Source organism: Nyctibius grandis, chromosome 13 (genome assembly GCF_013368605.1).
Source record: "Nyctibius grandis isolate bNycGra1 chromosome 13, bNycGra1.pri, whole genome shotgun sequence".
In the NCBI taxonomy this organism is placed as follows: domain Eukaryota; kingdom Metazoa; phylum Chordata; class Aves; order Nyctibiiformes; family Nyctibiidae; genus Nyctibius; species Nyctibius grandis.
In genome coordinates, this window is record NC_090670.1 from 7,856,564 (window position 1) to 7,883,936 (window position 27,373).

The following is a 27,373-nucleotide window of genomic DNA, read 5'->3' on the forward strand; positions in this document are numbered from 1 at the left end:
TAATAGATCATCAGTCATTCAGAGGCTTTTCAAATGTATTTTGTGCATTCTTTAAGGCGGAGGATTTTTTCTTTGTAATTTTAAAGGCTGCACTGCTTCCCCACTGACTTCTACATATTTAACTACTGTGGCAAGAACCATTTGTGCTAAGGAGGCACGGCTTTCAGACAGTTACACCTGAAATGGCATTCTTGACAAAAAGATATGTAAGACTATTTCCCACCAGGTCACGCTTAACACATAGAATGGATTTGACCTGAAGGAAACGGGAAGCTCAGATATAAAGCTTGCACTATTGTTTTATTCCCCATGGACAAGAACGTACACATTTTCTTGGAACATACACGTTGCCAAGGCACACATGGAAATAAACATGAGACTGAGAGCAAGCCTCTGACTTCAGCTGTGAAGAACAATGGCAAGAGCAGTCATAAATCCAATTAGTGATAATCTTTGGAGTTTAAAGGTCTAGCAGATATTTAAAACGTAGCTGAAGAGGTCTCCTTCGCACTCCCCTCCACCACTTACAGAAGGCACAATCACTGGCTACAGAACCACTCTGGATTCATCCATATTTGCGGTGAAATGCTCACCAGTCTTCAATTATAATATATGCTGTACACCCATACGAACTCCCACAGGGATTAACTGCTTTATAATGAGATTACCACAAACTAAATAATCAACGCACTTCTAATTGCAAAGGTTTTATCAATACTACCTGTTGGCTGAGTTTTTTAAGGTAAGAGATAACACTGTAACTAAGTCCACAATCTAAATTATCTGATATCAGATTTGGAGCTCCCATCATCCTTAGGGCTTTCTTTAATGGCTATAAGGAAAACAAAATACACAATAGTAAGAGAATAAATCTTTAAAAAAAAATTTATAAGATCAATTACAGGAAGCTAAGGCACATGGATTAGTGCTCTAGCTTTTCCACTTTTGGCCACTAAAATTCAAGTCTATTCAGATAACGTGTGACATGAGTTTGGTAGTCTAACTAGCTCACAACAGACGTTATTACCAAGACACCACACGGTGTGGTGCCACTGGCAATTTCCACTCAAAGGCTCAGTACCAGAATAGCCGGGATGATGCAAGTCCATATTGAGGTGCATTGTCCAAGCTACATGTAAAAGGTGACACGGTGCCTCCTCCCACCCTTTACGTGGCCCAGCCAGTTCTCTTATCAGCTTCCCAAGTTCTAACACCCCACCCACATTATAACTAAACAAATCTCCATTTTTCCTTATCAAGTTATAAAAATAATGCCAAATTTGGCTTCTCTAAACAACCTAAAGTACTTTAGATTAAAGCTTATTTAATGAACAGAAAACATATTAAATATCTTAATGTAGTTACTATTACTTAATATTACTAGAAATTTATTCATTTCTTAAAAATGTTTGACCTGATCTACATACCTCTGCAAAGCAAAATGTTTACTACCTGAAATGTCATCATAATTATGTAAACAAAATTTACTAGGAAGAGGTATGATGCACAGGACTCTGGTCACACCAGCTATTATACCCAGGAGGATGAAATGAGAAAAGGAACATACCAGTAAGTAGTAAGGAGGCATTGTTTTTAAGTAGTTGTCAAAAGCCTGTCGCCACTTCAGATTTGGCTTAAGTTTGTGAACCTTAAACAAGTCATCTGCAATAAGAACAACAAAAGGAGGTTTCATTTATATAGTCCCAGACCATTAGCATTATCCAAAATTCAACGTGCCAAGTTCCCCCCCCTTTCTTCTCCCTCCACCCATCTCCCCATGGGGCTTCCCCACAAAGCTGTCCTTAACTTTAGGTTCGAAGGATTGTGAATCCCCAGTCCTAGCTGCAGTAGACAATCCAGAACAAGTCCTCATTGTAGGCAAATTTACAAGGTACACCTGACTTAAAATACTGCACACAACTACTAGCAGCATGGAAGGTACAACAGATCCACCTGTTACAGAGTTTCACCTCCCTTGCCTCTCTCTTGCATCATCACGGACTCCCTGTATCTGATTAAACCAAACAGCAGTCATTTGATTCAATTTCCATTTTCAGCCCAGCTTTCTTTAATTCAACCTGTATGATGAATTCTGGTCTCCAATAAAAACATCCTTGGGCATCAAAAGGAAAGAAAGAGAAAAATATCAGAGCAGGGAATCTTTCTGGTCAGCTTTGCTGGACTCTGCTGACAAGAGCAGCAGCTGCCCCAGGCAGAGAAGGGGTGTACCTCCAGCCACACTGCCTGCCTCGTGCCAGAGCAGCAAACTCTCCCAGATATAGACAACAGACAGCCATTAGCTACAAAAACTGCTGCCCTTTAACAGAGGGGTAGCCAGACAGGTTATTTCCTTTGGATACTGCTTTAGAAATACCTTGCTTGCACTAGAGGTGTGCATATTGCCATTTAGGAAACACTGAGTTGAAGCATGTACCTATTTGCCATGCACACTACAAACCGTAACAGTGATCTCTAAACATCAAAAACAAACACAGTATCCTGCAATTCATCATTTGAAATTATGGATTATCAACTGAGATCAAGTTTCTCCTTAGTAGGGCTGTAACATGCTGGCAAAGTGAGGCTAATGGAAGGATATGCAGGACTGGAGAAAGGGATGTCCAAAAATTAACCAGGGAGAGCTGCAGGAGAGAGAGATGCACAGAAGAGGGTGTGCAAAAGACAGATGCAGCAAGGAAAATGTTTTCTCCCGATTGAGCTTTCATGAAGACATATTTGGAGAAGAAAATTTTACTTTCATAGTATTCTGCACAAATCGAACAGATGTTAAGATACAATTTTCCAAGTTCTCATAGTCAAACCACACTTAATTACAGGTATTTTCCAATCTAAATGAATTCTGTAGCACATATAAAAACCACACTACAGATGCTAATTGTTCTCTTCCCTGGCCTGAAGGAAGTGGGGTGGAGTTCGAGAGGACAAGTTCGAACTCCATTTAAAATCTCAATATACCACATGCTTAGCACTATGATCCACAAGAACCTGTGAAGATATCATGACATATGGCAAATATAAAATAACATCCATTCTTATCTTATAAGCCTATTAGCTTTTTGCAGCAAAATGGAAGTTAAACTATACTCCTCTCCCAAAATTCAAAATAAAAAAAAAAAAAAAAGAAAATGTTCAGTATCATAGTATGTCCTATTTTAAAGTCTATGAGCTGGTTACGAGGACAGCTTGAACCTTAAACCCCTTATCAGCACTTTATTACTGTCTCACCTCCTGCACTGTGAAGGTTGTACCAGTACATAACCCCTGCAGCTCGACTGCACAGCCACTCTTTAAATGGCACATAATGCTCAGCTAGCTATGATTCTTAATCCACAGCACACCTATAGTCTGCGAAGTCAAATGCAGGAGCACCTCCCTGATATTTGCTATCCAAGTAAGAAATTCTCAAATCTAAGTAGAGTTTCAGCAGAGATTTGTCTATTTAAAATGAGAGCCTCCCCACAGCATGAACTCACTGCAGGAACTCCTGCTCTCTAAAAGGGAAGACAGTCATGGTGGTAAACACAGCCACAAGTTTCAAAGAAAACATCACCATCAACATCTTACCTGCCTCTATCGAAAGAGTTTGAGGCATACACTGTCAGCAGATTCCAACACAGGCACTTGAAATGTACTTTTTCCACTGTGCCCTGGGCTGCACGTAATCATTTACATAAATAAGCAAACTGTAACCCAGTTAACTACATCTTTCACAGATTAAATCCCAAACTTCTGTAGATAAAATCCAAAGTATTGAAAAAATCCTTTTATAAATCAGTTTTAACCCAACCTATTCATTTTCAGATACTACTCTCTGGATAGTCCACTTAATGCAGAATTCTTTTTACTTCTAAACTCAGAGGGAGCTAAAAGCACTGGATAATTGAGAACATGGTATTAAAAAAACAAGAGAAAGGGGCCACAAGCTGCAACAATTCAAGAGATCAGGTAAAACCACAGACAGACCAGTTAATTTAAAACTATGTTGCAAAGTCTTTATCCACCTCAGATTAATGTACAAAACAACCAAAGGATACCAATACACATCTTTAATACCCAGTACCACATAAGGGGACTTGATGCACTTTTAAGCTCAGTGAACAGTTAAAAAAAAAAGAACATGAGAGACAGAATGGTCAGCACGTAATTTTTGTAGTTCATCTGGAGCCTAATTACAAGAACAGTTCACGTGACAACAGTCTAGTTGTGAGTGACAGCTTGCACCATGTAATCCAAAACAAAAACTTATTGAAAAAAAAAAAACCCCACCACTCACATTAAATTCCACCTGAGCAAGTACACCACCATTCCCTGTTGACTCCTATAATTCTCTGAGCTTTCTAATGCCTCTGCACTAATATACTCCTTCATTTTAAGCAGCAGAGACTCATCATTTTACATTCACAGAAAGCACTATCCTTCCCTGCAACGAATCTAGTTAAAAATAAGGCACTACAATGTAAAATAGTATCCACCATTAAAAAAGGTATTATGGCACTCCTTTTCCACCGATACAAAATGTTTGGCTCTCCCTCCCAGTGCCACAGCTTGCTATGTTCACTTTTGTGAGAAAGACAGCCCCTGGTTTCCAAAATATAAAATTATTACTTGCAGGTTCTCTCAAGGAGTCTGCAAAAGCATCAAAGGGAACTTTGATGTCCATGTTGCAGTCCTTCACAGGCAGACATTTTCTAAATGCTCATCCTTCTGCATATTTAGACCCACAGAGAAAGGGTATTAACCACCTTCTCATGGTATTTTCATCATGGCTGTTTCACTACTGCTTCTGCTGATGCTCCCAATGAATAATCACTCCTATTGCCCAGCAGTGTCTGCCCTCCCACTAACACAGCTAAGATCAGCCAAGGAAACATCTTAGGCAAGGCAGGAGCGCTCAGCAGTACACCTCATCTTTGCTAAGCTCTCTCTCTAACCCCTCCTTTGACTTCTACTTTATGAACTTGGCTGTACAATTGTTTTTAAACAGAAGACTATCTGAAGTACAATAGCTTTGCTAGGATCAGATAAAGGCAACAATCCTTCAAAAGGAAGTTTCTATAATCCATGGGCCAAACACACTCAGCATCAAAGTATGTCAGCATCTGCCTGTGAAAAGTTCTGTCTTCAGAAGTCTGCCTCACACTGAACAAAAAAAAAAAGACAAGAACTGCACCCCACCTCCTCAGTTCTCAGAGCGAAGCACCACCCCAAGCTAGTCATTATGCTTCTCTAGCCTTTCCTGTGAGAGCAAAAAGGAGCTGCTCAGCTGCAACAGCACATCCCACATGGTCTGTCTTACCGCTGTAAAAGATCTAGAGACCACAATTTTTGTCAGACAACCAATTTACCATAGTGCACGGGTCAGGTTAACACATGGACTGTGCAGCTTCACTGTTTGATGAAGTCTCATTAATTGGCTCCTTTCCTTAAAAAGCTTCAGATTCTAAAAGCAGACCCATTAAGTTACATGCTAGGAGAGGCTAGAGCATTCCCAAATCCACTCTTGCAGAAATCAAGATACAAATCACCAAGTCTATCGGATGTGGTACAATTTGCCTCCTTCAGTAATGGACCACTAAAACCTGTTTTGGTTTGCTCAAGTATCACCTGCAAGCTTCCTCATGCATGCCTATCTTACCTGTCTTTTCCGGCTGTCTCTTACATTATTTTCCAAAAACAGAATTAAAACTTTCCCTGCTCAAGAATGCAGGAGGAATACAAAAATGCAAGAAAAAAATCTTAAGCATCATGCTATCTGTTTATAAGGCTGAACACATGTAAGCCATTTGATAAGACATTATAAGTAATACAGTTGTAAAGTCGTTTTGGCTTTGTCTGATAAGTCGCTAGAAGGAAGGGAGAGAGATTATCCATGGTACTATCCCAAGATAAGTCCCAGCCCTCCAACACAAAATTCTACCAGTAGGGCAGTAGCCACTAGAACCTCGCTGATGCTCCAATATGGGTGGTAGTGGCTGAACAGAACAGACTTCTCCCGGGCTTGGAAGTTCTTACATCCTTTTTAAACTGGGTGAGAGTAATGAAAGCTTTTACACATGCAAATCAGTCCTCAACTGAACCATCAGTATCCACTACAGGTAAGCATTAAGACAGACACAGGGGGAGGGTTTAAAAACAGAAAGAACCCCTACCTACCTACAGAGACAAGCACAGAGTCAGTATTTTTTGAAACATCTACAAATAATTTAACAGGTACGCTGCTTGTCATCTTAGTTATTTCCTGAACTGCTAAGTAGAAAAGGGGCCAGATCTGCTTTTGTGTTTTATGTATATTCCACAGAACTTGATTCCACCGTGCCTTAGAGAGCAAGGATAAACAAAGTCCTGGAACAAGAACTAAAGGTAACACTTTCTGTATGTGTTTGTGTTAACAACAGGGAATGCACAGTAGTTGTGCTCTAGAGAAAACATCCACTTTACAGCTCAGGCAACATGGAAGCTCTGCATTTTCCCTTAAATAGCCTTCAGAAATTTAAGATGTGGGATACCAGGTGAGTAAACTGCAGAATAGCAGTACAAATACTGAAAAACGCCTTTCTCCAAAGAGTAGGAAGAGCTTTACACCCCTGCAAAAAGGGCAGGGGGAAGACAAGAGCTGCCAGAGAAGACACGGCAGAACCACAAATGTCAACATCAAAACGAATAGGGAAATTCATTTAGTACCAGTGATGGCTTTTCAGCTAGCGGATCTGCTGCAGTAATTCAGTAGCCACAAACTTGCAGAAACTCTAATTTAGTCTAGAAGTGTCCTACTTGCACACTTTGGGACAATTACTAGGCTCCATGGATGACTATATAAGACACACTCAAATTATCAGCAAGCACAGATTTTTTTTGGTTACGACCAGTATTATGAAAAAGCATTCCTCAACTGTGTTGGCAGTTTTTTTCTAGAAACAAACGGAAAAATCCCGTGTAAGACAGTAAGAGTCAATCTTAAGTCTCTTGATCTCCACTGTTATTCTGTATCACTAAACACACCCACAAAAAACAGAACAAAAAAGCCTTACAGCAACTGCAACTAAAAGGGTCAGTAGCACCCAGGAAAGTCTTCTCTCTGCCATTATCTTTGTGCCAGAACGCTAATAGCCACAATTATTATGGCAGTTATTCACATAGCACCTTTTCATACCATCTTTCCTGTAGAAAGTAATTTCATTGTGGGAGTGAAAAAAACACACTGGTCCTTTGGGCAGGGAAGAAATGTAGATTGGTTCATTGCTTAATTCCTTCTGACTGCCCTAAACTGCGTCAGGGAATTCCCTCTTCCCAACACCCATGACAAATTCTGCATCTGATCTTCCAGTAAAAAATTAGCTGCTACAAGAGCAACTGCAAAACCTGGATACACCACACCCTAAATGAGGGAAAAGAATGGAGGTTGAAGCTTACTCCAGGTTAAGGAAGAGGCTACGTGTCTAGGAGGTGAACAGCATCAAACATGCACTGGAAGCAGGTAGCTCTCCTCCTCTGCTGGAGAGAAAAAAAGGGAGAGGGGGTATGAAAATCCTCTCCTCCCAAATTATGTTAAAGAGTTTGCAACATTCTCTACTCTGTGATCTCCATTATTTTATAATGTCTCAAACTAAGGCAGAACACCAACCATTATTGTTTTTATTTTACTGGGAAGCAGCTGCTTTGGCAATCCAATGTAAATTTATTACCTACCTAACAACGGAAGTAAAACAGGATAGTTGTAAGGCATCACAAAGAGGTTTACACAGGTTAAAGTAGTGCTTGCTTTTAAATACCCAAACGGATGGCCAAGTTCACTGTATTTTCCACTGCTACTCACAAATACCTGATAAAGGATAAGAGATATCACTGTATTAGAAGAATATGAAGAATATAAAGCATGAGGCATTTAAAAATTAAAATCAATCTGAATGCAATTGCATTAAGACAGCAAATTATCAAGAACAGCAAGTCTGAGGTCCCATACATGAGGATGAGCATGCACTTACATTCCCCAGTCACAACACAGACGAGCAACATTTAGCGTATCCCCAGTCAGTGTGGAAATGCTCTTCACAGTATAATCTTTAGTGCTTTAGTAAAACTACTTTGAAGTGATGCTCTGAAAGGTTTTTGAAATTATTTAAAATAAGTTAGGGGACATCTGTTGATGGTATGTTAAAAAAACCAATCTATTAGAAATTAAGTCTTCTGACTCTTAAAATAGCATGACTAAAATTTACAACACTGATAAAAGAAATCTAAAACTTTTTAAGCACAGAAATTAAGCAAAACTAATATTCAAGAAACATCTTTTAATTATGCCAAGCACCAACATTCTTAACATTGACTTTTTTTAAAGTGTATACATATGGTGATATTAACCTTGAAAAGTAATACAAATAAATAACTATTTCAACAGGATAAAGATGGCACATATTCTTATTGGGACAGTCTTAATAACCCACATCTTACCAAAAATAGTTTTCCTAAAAAAAGTAAACCTTGCAGTAAAAAGGAAGAGTTTTTCCTCTGTTTTTTTCAGGGCATAAGGAACAGGGTTTGTTACATGGTTTCTATGACAACGAGCCTATTTTTCTAGTTTGTTAAGGGTCTGATATGTAGCTGGGAGAAGAAGAGCAGTTTTTGAAAAACAGCGGAGCAATTTTAATAACTTATGCAAATAATGTACCTATGAATGCTTAAAGGACATTTTGAAATTAGTTTATTAAAAGTAACTTCATTTTTTCTTCTGAATATGCATGTTACATTTTCAGTTAAGTTGTAATATTTATTAGGGAAGCAGAAACATGAAAGACACCTCCAAACCCACCTCTCCAGCTGAAGTATCATACTAAGCGTACTCCTGGTGTACATATTAAACTATTCTTTACAAGAACACCATTGAGAAGGGAATTACAAGCCTTATTTTATAAAGGATGCAGAAACAAGTCACTTATCCAAAAATCGTAAAAGGAGCATGTAACAAAGGATTTCAACAACAGAACTAGAACTTTGACCTCTTCAAGGCCAATCTAGTCACCAAGATCAACAGCTTCCATTGAATTCCCATTAGCAGTTTCAACCATCTAGTGGAAATTATTTGCAGCTGTTGATTAGGTAACATGATGGAAACTAGTGCTAGGTTTTCCCTGTAAGCAAATGGAAGCCTACAGAGAATTTCACTTTAGCCGAAAATGGAACCTGCGGGACACAATTCTTAGCAAAATGAGATGGACCTAGAAACAGAATTAAATGAGATTACAAAGCCTGTAGAGGGAACGCTCATTCTGACTCCTGATCATTCTATTAGAAAGGAGGTAAATGAAACCTTGACATGTTTCTGCTCATCAACTGCAGAGTCTGCAACCAGACCCCAATTCTCCAGGCTTACAAAGACTAAAGTACCTCAGGATGCCCATTACATTTCTAGAATCAAATAAAGGGCAAATACCTGCCAGCAGGCATGGGGAGACTTTCGTTCCAAGATGTACTGTGTTAAGGGTGAAGGCTCAAGCTCATACTTGTCAAAAGGAAGCTTGTCTATTACCATCGGCTCACAATCAACACAGGAGAACCTCACAACAGGGTGAGCTGTGCGCGGAGGCTAAAAGGAAGGGTAAAAAAAACCATATAAATTGTCTGGTATTTATGGTAAACAAATCAATTCTCTTAAAAAGATTCATATGCCTGTATTTTACCATCCTATAGGCTTAAACTCTCAGTTTCTACAATTTCATTTAAAAGAGAAAAAGAAACAAGCTCCCACAATAGAATATAAGTTAATTAACTAATTCTCTAACTCAAAAAAAAGAAGCCATACACACATTCTTCCCATCAAGAGAAAAACATGGTTAATATTCAACTATTTATCTTGATATTTAAAAGCCTCCACGCCAATCAACCTATAGTATCACAGACAAGTTTAAAGAAAAAAACTTCAACTCTGCTTCCCAGCTTGATGCTCACAGAATTACAGATGTGAAACATGCTCACTTTGCGAAGGATCTCTCAAGATATTCCCTACCAAGTCTGATTTTTTTCTTCTTGAATCATGGTGAGGAAAACAGTACCTTGAGCACTTGCAAAGTACAGAAATATAACATGCCTAGCAAAAGAGAGATGTTTAGAAAGGCTAGTAAGACACGCCAAATGTATGATCATTTCAGTAAGAAAAGGACAAATGAATGCTGGTTTTCCTGCATTTTCTGAATGGGGTAACTCTTCTCGGTTTTAATTCTTCCTGCTAATGAAAGACGAGTCCATACATTAAGTAATACTAAGCAGAGAAAATATGGTTGATCTTCTATCAAAAACAAATACTCCTTTTTCCATATCAATGCATTTTGTAAATGCTTTGATTAAAATTTAATAGGTTCACTATGATTTGTGGTATGTGAACTAATTTATAGATAAATTTTATAATCTTTTATAAAACATTTACCAAATTATTTAACCATATACATGGAAGTAAACTTTCCAGATGCAAAAAACATCACAGCATACAGTATCTACATTAGATTATACCAGTCTGTGTTAAAAATAAAGCAAAGTCAGATCATATTAGTAAACAGAGAGTAAAAAAGAAAACCCACACCCACAAAACACACCACTCACTACTTCATTATTCATTTTCAGTTTGTTTTCATTAGGTGTAGAATCCTTTTTTCAGTTCTTATTTTACTTACCAGTGTCGGTGAATTCTGATCAGGCCAAAAAGATTCTGGGATTGGCCAATGCCCAACAGGAACACCAGTTTTAGGGTTAGGCCGTACATAAATGAGTTTATGACAACTATGCCACGGTTGAGAAGCAAATGAATTGATGGGCCTGGATGAATCAACAAGTCCATCTAAAATTTAAACAAAGCAAAATAACAACAAAAAAAGAAAATAAAAAGCTACATGCATGCATTTGTCTCCCAGCAAAATTTCTGTATTAGCAACCAATAAGGTGTTTCATTACAATTGTTTCAAAGACATACAGATGTTTACCTCAGTGGTTGAAAAAAAATGTAGAAGAGCATCATCTGCGAAACAATGATAACAGTTGCCCACATCTACCCTTCTTGCTCCTGCGGTGTAGCCATTAGATAATCAGTGCAGCAAGGCATACTCACATATTACAGAAAATGCTATTTGCTTAAGCTGAGCACTTTGACACAGATCTCATAGGCAACAGCAAGCCTGTCGGTTTTAGTTCTGCTGCACCTGTAAAGACTGATAATTTGCATTTACAGCCTTTCTACATGGGATGCAAAGCGCTATGACTGATGCTGCCACTAGTGGAAACTGGAAGTGGAGAGAAGTTTCACGGAGAAGTCGGGTGCATCTTGCAGGAGCAGCTTTTGTCACATTTTTAATTAGTAAGAATTCACAGATCACTCAAATCCCACTCTGTACTGGGAAGACCAGTGTTTTCCGCCAGTCCACTGCAGTGTACCAGCACAGATTCCCCTTCACACTGAGGACAAAGAAATCGTAGCAGTACATAATCTCAGCATTCGTTTCGAAGACTGCTCTTCAAAGCAAACAGCACAGCAGAGATCACACATTTAAAGAATCTTCTTCATTGTAAAGATATTTTAGACTGCTCATTTTCCCTGCTTTAGATAGCTGGTCAATAATACTATGTAAAACCTTTCAGATACATAGCAGTTTGGTTTCTCTGCATTATATACACAGTGATTTTTCTAGCATTGTTAAATCCCATCAAATTTCTCTCTAGTTCAGTACTTTCTCAATTCATGTTAACGAGGAAAAGTCTTGATATTTTTGTACATTCATATCCACAGTGCATCATGACTTAAAGTGTAACAAAAATAAAAAGAAAAACCAAATTTCACCACCCGCTTTGCCACATAGGAGAACACTTGGGCCCACAAAGACACAGGAATTTGCTGAGGTGCTGCCCTGCACAGCATTATAGGAAAGCCTTCCAATAAAATGGCATTTAAACAAGCAAAAGAAAGAAAAAAAAATATATATACAGCAAGAAAAAGGTGATTTAAAAATGAAAGCAAGAATCAAGCTGGCTATGCTAGGACGCTCAGGGGATCCTAAAAGCTATTATGTTTCTGACATTCCAGGAACACCCTCATTTCCTGAACATGAACTGGTCAGCTCTCTACCCTTCCTTTCAGTCATGAATTTCTGCAAATCTGAAAAAATGCTCCACGTTAAGAGTGCATTTTCCTCTTCCCTGTCATGCACTTTACTTGCAGCTAGCAAAATAACTCCTTGTTCTCTGCACACAGTTTTTCGCTTGCAGCTGAGAACATTCAACTGAAACTTACTGTGTTGTGATTAAGTAGCAGAATGAAAGCATACAGAAAATGAAGCACTGAGATTACTTTAGAGATGTTTAAGTGTTTAAAGACACTAGTCCTGGATTTAATTATTTTAAAACTAAGTTTTGACAACACTGTAATTCAAACTTTACTACTTCCTGCAAACACTCACTTCCCTCAGCCCCCCAAAAAAAGGTGAGAAAAGAGTGACAGGAGAGCTAGCAAGCAGGTAGATCGTCCATACAAATCTGTGAGAACATATGGCACCATTTAACTTATCAAGGATCAAACTAACACTTGTAAAAACATAATAAAGACAACACTAAACATAAATAAACATAAAACTACTTAAAGGCTATGAACAGCACATCCATTACAATCTGGGGTATTTAAAGATATACCAAAGCTCTACTACTGAAGCATATAAGCTTTATAGCTTAATCACTTTTCTAGAATGCATTAGGCATTCGATGCATCCTGTACACTACGGTGAAAAGCTGGCAAGAAGGACAGCAAAGACACTTAAGGACATTTGCATGCATACAAAACATTTCTTCTTGAACATTACGGGGAAAAAAACAGTTACTATACCTTCTCCAATCGGAGGTGGATCTGGTCCTGACTTTTCAAAGTTAATAACAACTCCACTTTGGACTTTTTGAACTAGAGATTCTAAACATTGATTCAACATTCTTTGTGTCCGAACACAGTAAGAACGACCTATGCAAGAGATAAATTACATACGGAAAATACAAAAGCAAGTTTTGAGTAATCTTAATTAAGAAAGATGTTTTATTACTACATAAGTCACACTGCCAAGGCTTTCGGTTTTATCCAAAATAGTAGCGACAAACTTTGTACAAGTTTATGGAAAAGGCAAAATACTTTTCAAATGCCATAAAACCAAGGGGAAAAAAACCCACCAACCTGTTGAGCTTTTACTCATTAATAAAAGAGGCCATTAAGGCTAAATAAGGCTGCTCCAAGGCCAAGTTTATAAACACCCTTAAGAACATCAGATTTCTCCAAGTCTATATAATCTATCTGGTTTTGTTCACCCAAACCCTACCAACTCCTACACACTCCCAAACTTCCCCCCTCTCACACAACATTTTTTTCAAGCACCAATTCAAAAAAATTCCTATGAACTTCTCAAGGAACAAGCTCCAGAATCAATTCTTTTAAAATTAAATTTAGCTTATTAGCCCTGCAGCAGCATTAACATCTCAATAATACCTGTCCCACTCAATTCAACATTTAAATAACAATCTCATGACTGAGCAACGCCAACCCCTGGAAGGACAATCTAAGAAATTTTCCAATCCCTCCTACTGGTGCATTAAGAAAATTCTCATGCATCTACATGATCTGAAATAGGAATACGGTTTTATTTTAAAGTTCTCTTGTGCTACTGGAAACAAAAAAAACACCACACAGATTCACATGGACAGAGTAATTCAGATGGAGAAAACAGCAAGAGTTGAAGTTGAATCAGAGGAAAAGAAATACTTTAAGGCAAATAACCAAATGTGAACCAAAGCAAAGTAACATCCAGTTACCTCCTGTAACTTCACACATCTGTGTGATAGCAGATTCATCAGTAGGCACACTCCCAAGCTGCTCTGGTTCAGCAAATGCAGCTCCTGGCAAACGCAGCACTAGAGCAAACAGCCTTTGATCCCAACGAAATGGTTCTTTGGTTAGTTCACTTCCAGGCAAAGGAGAATTCAAAGGAAGATGAAGCTGGTAAAGAAAGATTTACGAATATTTTCAAGTACTTGACAAACCAATATTCAAATTTATTCATTACTCTGTAAAGGATCCTGTTTCTCTCCTATCCACTAATTTATCCAAGGTTATAGTCTGGAAATCCACGTGAACTATGAATTTAGGGGCTGGGCAATGACAGCATAGCTAGTTTCTGTTCTCCATTATAAAACAGGTTGATGAAGCAGAAGTACTATTAGCAGGAAAAAACAGTTGATATTAAACTCAGCATAGCATCAACTTGCAAGATCATAACTTGGAAGAATTTAATGCAAGTTTACCTCCTCTTGAACTCCAGCCGTATTTGTCAGTTTGTTTCCGTCTGTGATGGTAATCAAAATAGATGGCTCCAAAAAGAATGGATTCCTTCCCTAGAGACAAAAAGCACAGGAATGCTAAGAGTAACACTCAGTTACAGGCTTAGATTTTTGTCATTATAAAATAAACAGTAAGAGGAACAATCTTTCAAAACAATCCTGTGATTTTCTTTCAATAGGTGTGGAGCCACACAGAATTACGCAAGATGTGCTCCTCTGTGCACTCACACACACGCTTTCAAGATTTTTAGAATTACTGGTCTTTTTCCTACAGTAATAGTACAAAACCCCTCTAGCCCACAAAAGCAGTATTTAAATTCGTAATAATATAGAAAACTCATAATTTCATGACAACAGTGGGGCAAAACCCAGTGTACTTTTAACTGGAGTTAATGTGAGAGAAGGGAAGTCAGGACATTAACTACAGACAACGCAAAACTGCAAAGCAGATTCGCTGCCATCCAGTGTACATACTCCCATACAGCAATTGTGTGTCTGCATTTGGGGTCGTTTATACTACTATTTTCTTTGTAGTTCAATAAGTAAAAAAGTGCTAGTACGTTCCAGGGTATGTTCAGTAGATGTAATAAGAAAGAAAAAAGAAGAAAAGCAAAGTTCACCATTCAAGTTTTAGCACACAGCTATCCAACATGTAAAAAAAAAAAAAAAAAAAAATGCAAAACCAAACTTGAACCACCAAAATCCCTCCCCCACTAGAACTTAAACACAGAAAAATAAAAAAGACAGAAGTCTATAAAGACATTTGTTACCTGTCCATAGTTGTCTATTCCAGACACTAATCTATTGAGATTTAACAAGTCAAACGATGACCTGAGTGCCTGACCAAGGGTTGTTAGTCCTGAAGCCTGAAGATTTTTCAGTTCATTCATAAATGTTGCATGGTTTTCCTTCCATCCAGCCTATTACATAAAACAAAAAAGTTTATTAGTTATTTTAGCAAACCGCAATAAACTGCAAGTCATCGTTTATCTCCCTTTCCACCAAAAATTAATTATATTCCTGATTAATGAATACTCTCCATCATTTACATGCTACACACACCTAACCCATGTATGCACAACTTGATGTGAAACATACAGTTAAGCCTACAAAGGGAGAGTGACAAAACACACGCACTGTCAACCATTTAAAAAAATTTGCAAATACCCAACTCTTACCATGAAAACTGCTGCAGAGGTGACACAATTAATAGAAATATTTGGATTAAACATATGAGTATTTGATTAGAAGAAAATGTCAAATTTGGAAATAAGAAATGCAGCTGCCAAAGTAATAGCAATGACAAAACAAAGATACAAGCAGCATAAGATTGCTGCTTTTTCTGACACACACCCATCCCCCTTTCGTTCTTTCCTCCATAAATTGAGGCTGGAAGGAAAGAAAGGATGCATTTGCAGCATGTACTAATGCAGGAGTTAAAAAGAACAAAGATAAAGAAGTAATAGTAACAGTGACTGCCATCTTTGCTCCCTAGTCGTATCCTCCCCTTCCCACAATCTCCACAAGTAGGAAGCAAGCAAGCATATCAATTTAGTAGAAAGAATATTAAAAAAAAATCATACCCAGCTATTTTTAATATTACATGACTCTTGCTCAACTTTTCCATTTTTCTTGTACCTCCTCCCATCCCAGCCCGCCAGGCTCAGTTCATGCCTTTTAACGTACTATCAAGCACCCTCTGTCACATCCGCATTACGAACCTCCTGCCTTTCTCCTACCTTGATATTTCATCTGCCAGCCCTCTAACTACACCCTTCTGCCCTTACCTCCCAATATGAAACCTTCTATGGTGTAGCTGCAAACACTCCATGTAACACAGAACCAAATCACTGTTTAGAGAGTCTCAGTATGCCAGCTTGAAATTTTGGAGGTCATGAGAAAAGTTGTTATTGCTGACAAAGCCTGCAGACCATTCAGAGGAAGTGCAAAAAGTGATGAGGATGGATCAGTCCTACCAAGCACGCTGGATCCTACGGCAAGCAGGGGTAACACACGTCAGCATCAGCTGTGATTCACATACCCTTCTCTTAGAAAGGGGTATGCTGCAGAGTTCAGAAGCTATTTTAGAAAACACTAGCTCATGGGGAATCAGTGCACGATTTAAGCTGCTGGAACTAAAACAAACAAAGCTTGAAAACCCCAGATATTCACACAATTATCAGCCTTGCTATCACATCTTACTCTCCAAACCATTCTTGCAGTAAGCAAGCAGTTATTCACCCAGGCTCACTATCATCTGGCATCGGCGACATTCCCATGCTCCACAAGGAATCCTGGTTAGGCAGACGTGGAGAGAATCATTTCAGACAGTCCGACTTTTGCTGGACAACCTCTGAGCAACTCATCCTCCAGATGAAGTAGGTTCTCTCCTCTGGGGTGCACTGGGCTCAGCTCAGCAGCAATCACCTGCTGCCTGTGTCCTGCTGTGCGAGAACCTGAAAGGACAGGATTTTCCTGTACCTTTTAAACAGCTATATCCCACTGCCAATCTCCAGTACACACTGTGGGCTGTGTAGATGGTCATAGGATTGACAAGTTTACAGCCACAAACGAATACAAGAATGGAGCAGAAAGGGAAGACATGAGATGATCAATGCCTCTGCTGAATTCTCAGGCCTAAACTAGGAGGGCTTCTTTTCAGAATGAGGAATTATCATAAGGAGATGAAACAAAAACAGGTTTTGGTCAAGTTTAGCTCCCTGAACCAGTTCTTTAGGCTTTAGATTAGCGCAAGGGAGACATAGAAAATTCTCCAATGGGGCAAAGAAAGAGCAGACTTTCAGCAAGACTGACCCAGCTTTATCATCAAACTGCACTTGAAGCTCAAAGGAACTGTGCAGTTTGATCAGCTGGGTAATTCTCAAAACACCATCAACAGCCCCTCACAACCGCAGCTTAACAAAATACGGCATCTCATCATCTGAGCCACAGCAACTCCCCACACCTGCTCTCAGACCAAGGCAAGAATAAAAGTACAAACACAGTGTCATTGCTTTGGAGTAAAAGCAACTTAGTTAATGATTTTTTTTTTTTTTTTTTCTCTCAGAGTAAGAGAACACCAAATCCCAACAAGACGATTTGTGTTACCCTAAAAAAGTTTGCCTTAAAACAATTTACAGTGAACAATCACAAAAATCTTTTTCTATGAATTCTATGAACCCTTAGATGTAGGTGAAACTGCTTCATTTTGTCTGGTAAAAACAGCTATCAGATCAGTCCAGCTTCTTGGGAATAACCAGGCTGCAGTTCAAAAAGCCTTTTCCAGCAAAGACTGCTGTTTGAGTTACTTCGTTGCAAAAGCACATGAGGGGAATAAAACATTTACAAAAGAAACACGATGCCTAGCCTACAGCTCTTGATTTGAACTCTAATGAATTTAAGAGTATTTCTTTGTAAAATAAACAGTAACAATCTTCACTGATATTTGGCAAGTCTGCTATTTTCCTTTTCTGAAAACATTTGCTTCGCTTCCAGCTCCTACTGTGTTTGATCTCGCTGCACTGTGGTCAACTGCCCGCAAAATACGCTGCCATTTTTGCCGTGTGTAACCAAGTAAGCTGAAGGTACGAGGAGCAGCTGATCACCACTGGATTGCCTTCAAAGAAAATTAATTTTCATCTTACAGCCTCTCACAGGATCTGTAAAGATAAAGCTGAGGAGAGCTGTACCTTTTAAATAAACAGAGTAATACCGGAGAACTACTCATTAAGCGAACAAGGGCAGCAAATGCAAGATTTCCTAATTCCATACTCGGTTTTAAATAAAGGTCCGATTAGTTAGTGTACCACATTCTCTGGCTTATCCTCAAACAAGCTTTTTGAATCAAAAACACTGAAATTAATGACAGGAAGGTCTACTTCTGTAAAGTGTTTTTTTCCAGAAAGACTCTAGTCAATGTACATAATTTAACACACATTTCAGGGACAGAACCTAAAGCCCCAAAGAACTCTGTATATTCTCCTCTCCATATATGCTGCAGAATCATTCTTAGGGCAAAATAAGGAGAGTCAAGTACGTAATACAGAGCATATGCATAATGAGTTCAACAAAGCACTTTAAAGTGATTAAATAATAATCCTTCCTAAATTCAAAATACTGCCACTAATGCTGCTTAGAAAAAAGCACTGCTTTTATGGAGCACTACTTCCATTTGCCAGCAGAAACACTAATGACCAAAAAAAACCCCACCAGCCAAAAAACCAATCAAAACCCCACAACCTTAGAGGACCAAACACAAACACATTCTACAAAAAGTACGTATCCTCTACAGGTCAGTAATTATGAAGTCAGAACAAAACATTAATTATTTTAGTTGTTTATGAATCAATTCTAACTCTGTGAGTAATTTCTCATCACCTTCAATATTACATTCCTACTTAGTTACTTTTATGCCCAAATTTATTAATAGCAATCCGAGCAGCCTTTGTCTTACCACTACGTTACTAGCTTCCCCTTCGATAATTTAAATGAACAAATAATTTTAGCCTGTACACACATACGAAAAGACTTTCAAAGATAGCTGTGAAAAAAAACCAAGTACTATAAGCAAAAATTTCATCCTGTGTGCTTATGCCAAGAACAGGCAAAAATGCAGTGTCATTTAGCCTTCTGCGTTGACAACTGCAAGCTTTGGATACCATCCCACGAAACCCTGAGATTTGGAAGCAGTATTACCACCTTCCAGCTCCTGGCTTTGGCCTTTGCAAGCAAATCATACTGAAAAAAATAACGTACTTAAAAAGTAACATTTTTTTCTGGTGACTTAGTTTGCAGACAAATCCATGCCCTGCTCTATTTTACCATACAGCTACAGAAGCATTTCAGCTGCTTCAAGAAGCAGGTAAGGTCAAAATTACTTTTTTCAGCAGCAGATAGGCCCAGATTATCTAGAATTCAAACCAACATCAAGGTGAAAAACCTAGTGAAGAGAAGGTTGTATTTACCCCAACCAGAACCAGGATTAACTGAACATCAGAAGGAATAGAGCTGAGCAGCAAAAGAAAGTCTCATTCAGAATAAGTAGCTTAAGACAACTTTCAAGACACCAGAGAAACAACAGAAGTGTATTTCTGTTACAAAAGGCAGGAAAGAACATCTTATAAAATGGGGGTGGGCAGGTAAAGCCACTACCTTAATCACACAAAAGAGAGCAACATCAAAGTACAAGTAAAACATTACCAAGTTCTGAATACGTGTAACACATATGTGTTGTAATCTCAGCTACACTGGCTTAACTGTCATATTTACTGGTTTTCTTGTAGCTTAGTTGGTTGGTTTGTTTTTTTAAACAATACAACATTTTTGGGCAGCTTTGTTGTTTCCAACTATTTCTTAGCACAGTTTGGTCAGCCTACAGGTGCAAACCCAGAGGCTGGACAGTAGAGTACAAGAATTCCAGGTCCAAAGGACTCTCTCCTGATTTCATCAGCTCCATGAAATCCAGGGAGCTGGTGCTTTTGAGGCTGCAAGTCTTCATCTTAGTGTTTCTACAGGTAATGCCAGAAGACAGAACTGTAGAGTTTATTGTTCACTGGATTGCTTTCAGATCTGATTCAAAAACTGTAACATTACTAAAAATAATTTTCCAAGTAAGAAGACAATCTGCAATCTAGCATGCCAATCACAACAGGCTGTGTTACAGTAAGTACTCAATATTTATTTAAACTTACAGATTTTTAGAGTTCTGCTAATGTTTCCCTAGAAAGAAGAATTGGATTTTAGATATTACAACTTGTTTAAAGTATTTAAGAGTCTCAGTAATTCAAGTTATTATTAAGCACACCCATCTTAGGAAAACCGAGACTAGTTCAGGATAAAATGCCTGTGGCATGCTAGGTTGTCAGTGACATCCATTTGGAAATAAGGTAAGAAAAAAATCCAGCTGTTGAAATCTGAAACCGCTCCTGCTATGGAATTTCCAAAGTACTGTGTGAAGACAATGAAACCAGCAAAGCACTTTGCCTTCCAAATCACCAGAACGGTTAATTTATAAGTTACCTTTCTGTTCACTGGAAACTGTACACACTATCACCGCTCAAACCTGTTCACGTCTGTGTGAGAATCGAGCAGATGTTTCTTTTTCCAGGGAACTGAAGTATCTTTTGGATCCCCTACAGTGCCAGAAGCTGCTTCTCAAATGCCAAAATATCTTCACCTCTCTGTAATCTGAACACAGCCCCAGCATTGCTCAGTGGGTTCTGCAGCAGGGAATGGCCTCCTATGTAACACAGAGCTTCCCTGCCCCAGCCTCAGCAACTTTGGAATAGGAACTCTAGCAAACACAAAGACTATCTTGGTCGTCCTAGTTTTGCTATGACAAAACTTAGCAAAGTGGGAGAGGAGGAGACGTCCTGGTACCACGTGTCCCCCTTCTTCATGAAGGGCAGGGTTATGCTGCTTGTTGGTACAGAACAGTCAATGCCCATGCTACCCCCATGATTTTTATTTAATGTTCAGAGATTTACTAGTTAGAAATAGTGCACAGTAGAAGAAAGGTACTGACTATGCTAGAAACATTGCGTACAATTTTATTCAACATTTAGAAGTCCTAAAATAAATCAGCATCACACAACCTACATCACCTACTAATTTCATCCTCACAAATGTTTGTCCGCGCTGTGCAAATGGGGCAAAAGGAATAGCTCTAAGAGACACAGACATTGACTCCCCTCCACGTACTTATGAACGCCATTTTTGAGGCAACAGAGGTCTCAGGTTCTATCTATACCTTGGCTGCAGAATAACTCTTCTCTCATTTCAGTACCTGTGCTCTCTAGTTACTTTTATGCAGCATACCAGTCCTGTCCCTGCACAGTATCAAACAGTCCCTTAGTAAAGAAACTCACAAGATAATTCTTCTTTGTTCTTGGAACAGGACACCATCACAACACCCACCTCTTAGAGATGAGATTAGCACACCTCCAGTACAGAATGATACTGGCACACAGGCCTGAAATCAGCTTATCATCAAGGCAGTGCTGAACGCAATGAGCCAGCTTGGATCCAAACTGTACTGTCCTGGATTTGGAGGACTAGTGAGTGCTGGTGGAGGTACATCAGCAGATCTTACTGGTCTGATGCAAAGCATGTGGGAAGAGGAGGAAGGTTTTGATGGAACCAAGCCAGCGGTCTGCAATTGCTATCGCTGTGTTAGGCTCTCCAGCACACAGTAAATCATTTATATTACTGGGCTTATTCCCCACTCTCCCAGTCTCCCCTTGCCTTAGATAAGGGTTTGAAACACAGACAGCTGCTACCCCTGTCCCTTGCTGTAACAAAGTAAGATTCTAAGGCAAGGATGGATGAAGAGACAAACATCTTGGTTAGCAAGCCAGGGGAGCCTATATTTAGCTTTTCACATGGAAATCTGGTTTTGCAAAGCAGAACAGGGAACAGAGGTTCAGGGTAAAACTTAGCTATGACCCTACTGCAGGCACAAGAGAAACAAGCGCTGGGGACTCAAGCAGGTATAGGCTGCTGTTTACTATGAGATCAGCCTAACAAAAAAACCCCACCTTTTCAGTTCTCATTTGAGGAGTATTTTAATGGATAGTAAATTCACAGGTTTAAACTACTTCCTCAATAAGCCCACAGAGCATTCAAGTACAGTGAAGAGTCTACAAGAGCCTCCGTCATTTGGTCCTCCTTACATTAGAGCTAGTGAGGAACAGGTAGTGTTTTAAGGCTAAAGTATTGTGAATAGCAAGCAAACTGTTTCTTCCTGTCAAGTTATTTCTGCTGGTTTTGTAGGACACTCAAACTGAAACCTAGTGGTCAAGTGCTTCTTTAAATCCAGAGTGGACTTTTTAAAAATTTTATTTTTTTAAAACACTTGCTCCAGTCCCAGTCAAATAAAAATAGTCACAGAAGTTTAATATAGGTAAAACGTCTCCAAGAGAACAGAAAAGCATAAGCTGTTTTAATACGTCTTTAGGAAAAAAAAAAAGATACTGGAGTAGATTATTCCTTTAATCCCACACAGCTGAGACATTTTGACACCAGATTTTTACCAGAAAGCTGTCACTTTGCTTGTCCTCCATCTCCATCCATCTCCACCTCTTCTCCAGCTCTGGGACAGACTATGTAGTTTGACAACAAACACAGAGTGTCTCCTCCCTTCACCCGAATTATTTTTTCTACATAAGTGGAAACAGCTTCATTGCATGGAAGAATGTGTCATGCACCTTTAGGCCAGCACAAACAGGGCAGTCTTTTCTAAGGAGATGACAGCCACACTACCGCATTTCAGGGGTTTTACTTCAGAATAGCTGTCCTGTAGTATAGTCCTGTGGACTCGTCACTCAGTGGCTGGGGTGCATCTTCCAGTTTTAATTCATTCGAAATCAATCCAGCTCTTACACTCCAAGGCAGGTCTGCAATGTGAACTGGGGTGCACAGGAGATCCCTTTAATTGCACATTTCTAAGCTGAACTCTCCTGTAGGTGCACCACTCAAAGACTAACTAATTTATAAAACAGACTGGACCAGCTTCTTTTCTTGTGAGCGTCAACAAGATCAGAACTGCATTCTACTGTGATATATAACTGTTACTGACAGGCAGTCAATTACATAGGAAAAAAGTATTTGTCCATGAGATCTCAAAAAAATTTAAAAAATTGCACACCTTTGGAAACAATCCCAGTCAAACTAAACCATGTGGTTCACTGTCCTTTTAAGATGACTTCAACATCAAACAAGATACAGGAATGCTTTTCCATCAAGAAGAAATCAAGATGTTTATGTAAGAACAACTCATATTAATCTTTAAGCATAGTATCCATGGAAAACACTAGTAGAGAGGCTCTTAAGCTCCAGTTACGAAACAAGTACTGGGGCCTTCTGTTAATGTCGGCGTTTATAGAGAAGCAGTACCTGTTAGAAATGTCAGATGCTCAAAGCTGAAACTATGCTTGGAATCAAGCAATAACAATAATTAATGCCAAGCAAAAAAAAAAAAGCCTACACTACCTTTTTACTTATTACCTGCTGTTCCTGCTTTAATCTGTCTCTGGATTTAGCTTTTGGTCAACAATACTTCATGTGTTTTGACAGCTACACTCACCACACTTTTTGCTGCACGAGGATGAAAGGACTGCATATGAAGAAAGGAAAGCATAAATACCAAAGAGATTATGATATCACCCTGTTTCAAAAGCATTCTTATTTAAATAGAAGAGCATTATCCAGTTAAAAAAGCAGTATTTCTGAGAAACACTCAACAAGCTAGGATATTTCAGTACCGAGTTGAACCAGAACAAGCTACATTTCACACAATAGCTTAACGGAGAGGGAACACAGATGTAGTCATACAATTTGCAGCTCTAGTACAGTAAGCAAAACAAGAGACTATGTGCTTCTGTTCAGCAGCATAGCAGTCATTTTAGAAATACCATTATAGGTGCATCTAAAACAAACACTGTAGAGAGAGCAACAGTTGAAACGGGGAGGTTTCAATCAAAAATCTGCACTTACCCATAGCACCCATTGCTCTTCCAGACTATCAAACATGCTTTCAGTGCCAGTCAGCCCCCAGCTCTGTCCTCCTGGCCCCTCCCTACTCCCAGCATGGTTGGAAAAGTCACAAGGAATAAAGGCAATAGCTAAGAGGTTACAGAGCGTGTGCTATCAGCACAAGGGATTCTTCACGGCACATTTTTGGGAAGAGAGTGGAAGAGAATTACTGATGATCCTCTAGCTTTACAGCCCAGAGCTGAGATGACACAGCACGATCCCCACTCATTTTGAAAATTGCCACATTCCTCCCCGCCTCCTTCCAAGAGCACATCACAGAACTAGTGCAGCACACCAAAGTGCTACCTGTATTGCAAGTTTACTTTGAATCTCAAGAAGGTAACAAATCTAGACAGGGTCATCTAATCAACAGATTTCCTCAATTCACATCTGAAATGCCATCCAGGCACTGCTGGGGAAAAAAAAATAGACTTTAGATTACAACTAAATTCATATACTCACTGAAGGAACACAAACTGAGAAATCTCAACTAACTAGTCCAGCAAATAATGTGTCAACTTCACCTTCAAGTCTGACACAGCAAAAAAGACATTGGAGGAGTTGGTAGCATTGTTATGGTCAGGTTTTTATTTTAGAGGAGAGTAAGTCTCAGCTTTCCTCTAGAGTAGTGCGATTCAAAAGTAACTATCTCCACTTCAGCCCTTTTGATTAACCAGAGGCCCTCGCGGCCTCGCTCTACCTCACAGCACCCTGCACACTTCATCCCGTACTGTCATGCTGAGGATGCAGCTGGCCCGGGCCACGCCCTTGCCCGTGAGCAGGGCTCAGAGGCTGCCAGGCCCGTTCCCAGCCCAGGGCACTCACCACATCCCCAGCCTGCGAGCGACCGCACCACCAGGACACCTGGCAGCAGCTACAGGCACCAAGTGTTCTGCCTCCACAGATGCACATTTTCCCACAAAGCAAAGTTTAACGTTTTTTTTCCCCAGTAAAAACCTACTATCTCTACTGCTAACATGCTATGAAGACCAATACTAATGCATTATTCTCACTTATAAGCAGAGCATAGCAACACCAGCTTAACCACACTGTAGATCTTTGTTTTCAGTCAAATTAGTTGTTCGTCAACTTCCATCTTATGAAGATTTTCATTTTTTTAAATACTATCTTACACTTTTAAGAGTTTAAAAGCATCTCTGAAAACACAGCCAAATCAATAATCATCTTCATCTTTAAAAAGCAAAATTAAGGACTTCCGAAGCATTGATTTTGTAGCCTAGAATAACATTTAACACATCTAGTGCTGTTTTTCCTGGAGAGTTTGCACAGGAGCCCAAAGAATCACAGTAACTGGGTAAAATGTGAAATTGGCCCTTTAGTTAGAAAATAAGGGGGAAAAAAAAAAGCTCTTTAAGTAAAGCAGAGCCTTGTTTTCTTTTATCTGATAATAAGTAGTTCAGGTTTCAGAGATACTTGTAAATGCCAGATCTTACACCAAAAGAAACTCATCTTTCAGATGCTAGAGTGACTATACAGATCACTACAAGTCTATGGGCAACAGATTCTGATCTGTGCAATAATCAAGTCTCATTACAAGAATGTGCCTTTTCCTTGGCATCTTACCAACCCTTAACCCTAGAACATGCTGCTTACTGCTGAAGTTAATTACTACACAACTATTTTCTGACTATTCTAAAATTAGCAAGAAAAATGCAAAGCAAAAGTTTCCTTTACATTACTACCTGCCATACTTTTTGGGGGGGTAGAAGCACAAGAGTTACATATTAAGTGGTATACTGTAAGAATAAAGTTTAAGAAGAAAGAAAAAATTCCAAGCCTCTAAATGTACAAGAGTGAATTACTTAAAAACCATCTGCATTTAAACCTCAGAACAGCAGTAACTGCTGTTTCTATCGATTTTTGCAGCTTATGTTATTAAATAAAACTAGGGATACAGGCATTCAGAATACAGAAAGAAGAGAATCGCTAAAGATTGGAGACACTCAGAACCTTCTCACAGGGCCCTTGGACTCACACTGCTCTCGCCTCCAAAAGCACTGATCTCCAGAAGACAAGTCACACAGTACACAAATTACTTTTCCCCATTTGATTCCAACTGTCTGAAGTATGAAAACACTGCAGGAAACAGCACTAAGTTTTGCCTTTTCTTGTTCACAATAAGCTCAGGACATCATCCTTGCACCATTGCTGCAAACCACAGCTCTTTCCAGCAAGCTTTTTCAAAAAACATGCAAGAGTGAACACTGTCGAAGTGTCTGCAACATTAATTACCTTCTTCCATTGTTACAGTGTGAGACAATCAGCATTTAACACTATGTTAGTTCTTCATGAAGTTTAAAAAGAATAAATGCCCATGTTCAAGACATCACAGAAGTATTTCGTGCACGTTTAGCTATACCACAAAGCCAGGCTACAAGGCCTAGGCCTTCTTCCATAAATACCAACAAAAAAAAAAAGAAGTATTTTAAAACACTGCACACGTGAAACTCAAATACTAGCAGCACAAAAGAGGAGGAGGCAGCCAATAAAGATTACACGTGGCAGGAACCACCAACTTCACAAAGCACCTTCCTTCTTACAGAACATCTCACTACAAAAACACAACTAGGGAGATCCAACATGACTGTTTGATTCCACATTTTAAGCTTCTATTTTTAAAATAAATGCAACCTTCGCACTGAGGATGAGTTAAGCCTCTTAGTCCAAACATATCTACTTTTGTCCAGTTCATCCTGTAGTCTTAAGGGCTTACATCTTTGAATGTGTCCAAGATCAAATAAAGAACCAAACAAAAAGATGAAAAAATAAATTGCTACAGTGGCTATGAACAACAGATGTTGGTTTCCATTCAAGGCCTCTGGCATCTCATCAATAGTACGAAGCAGCAACACACTTCAGATGAAAAAGCAAGCTTTTAGTTTGCAGATTCCTGTAGAAACAGAACCAGTTAAAGTATTTTCATTAAGAATTAACCTAGCAACACCGACTCTCCCTTCCCGTGAATGCAGGTAGCACATGAAAGCACGAGTTCAAGTATTTAACTAACTTCAAAAACTGATAAAAATGACAGCCAAGCAGAGTTCGGTCCATCATATCTATCAAGACGAAGTTAATTTCTGAACTGCCCTTCCATTTAAAATCAATTCCTTTCAAAAACTTAATCACCACCTTCTTGAATGACCTTGAGTTTTTGTGAGACCTCAATTTCAGAATGCACCAAACTATTTCTTGTAGAAGAATGAATCACTCTGATTATTACTGGTTTGTTTGTTTAAAAAGGAAAAGTACATTACTACACACAAAAATCCTTAGTATAATGCCTTCTCCTTATCACACCAGTTCCTGCAAAAGGATGTTCACTACAACTCACAAACAAAAGCCAGACAGCAAGAAGCAATCACTCAGGACAGGCAGAAAGTAGTAACACTATCATGCTTATGGATGTTTAAAAGCATTTTCACATGCTTTACACTACCCAATATGTTGTCTTTCA

At 39.0% G+C, this 27,373-nt stretch overlaps 1 protein-coding gene across 4 annotated transcripts in view; it reads right to left on the reverse strand.

Annotated features, from left to right (window-relative positions):
• LOC137669695 (integrator complex subunit 6-like) overlaps nt 1-27,373 on the reverse strand; it is a 42,570-nt gene that overhangs the window by 7,763 nt on the left and 7,434 nt on the right. For 3 of the 4 annotated variants that reach the window (XR_011049159.1, XR_011049158.1, XM_068411948.1), the window contains exons 3-11: nt 15,138-15,287; nt 14,332-14,421; nt 13,843-14,026; nt 12,875-13,003; nt 10,683-10,846; nt 9,449-9,601; nt 7,708-7,840; nt 1,568-1,662; nt 722-832 (exon numbers count right to left, since the gene is read on the reverse strand). Coding sequence is in view for 2 of the 4 variants with exons in the window: in XM_068411948.1 (XP_068268049.1) it covers nt 722-832; nt 1,568-1,662; nt 7,708-7,840; nt 9,449-9,601; nt 10,683-10,846; nt 12,875-13,003; nt 13,843-14,026; nt 14,332-14,421; nt 15,138-15,287 (1,209 nt within the window). In the remaining 2 variants the exon portion in view is untranslated. The remainder of the gene's footprint in view (nt 1-721; nt 833-1,567; nt 1,663-7,707; nt 7,841-9,448; nt 9,602-10,682; nt 10,847-12,874; nt 13,004-13,842; nt 14,027-14,331; nt 14,422-15,137; nt 15,288-27,373) is intronic. The other variant, XM_068411949.1, reaches the window with a different exon arrangement.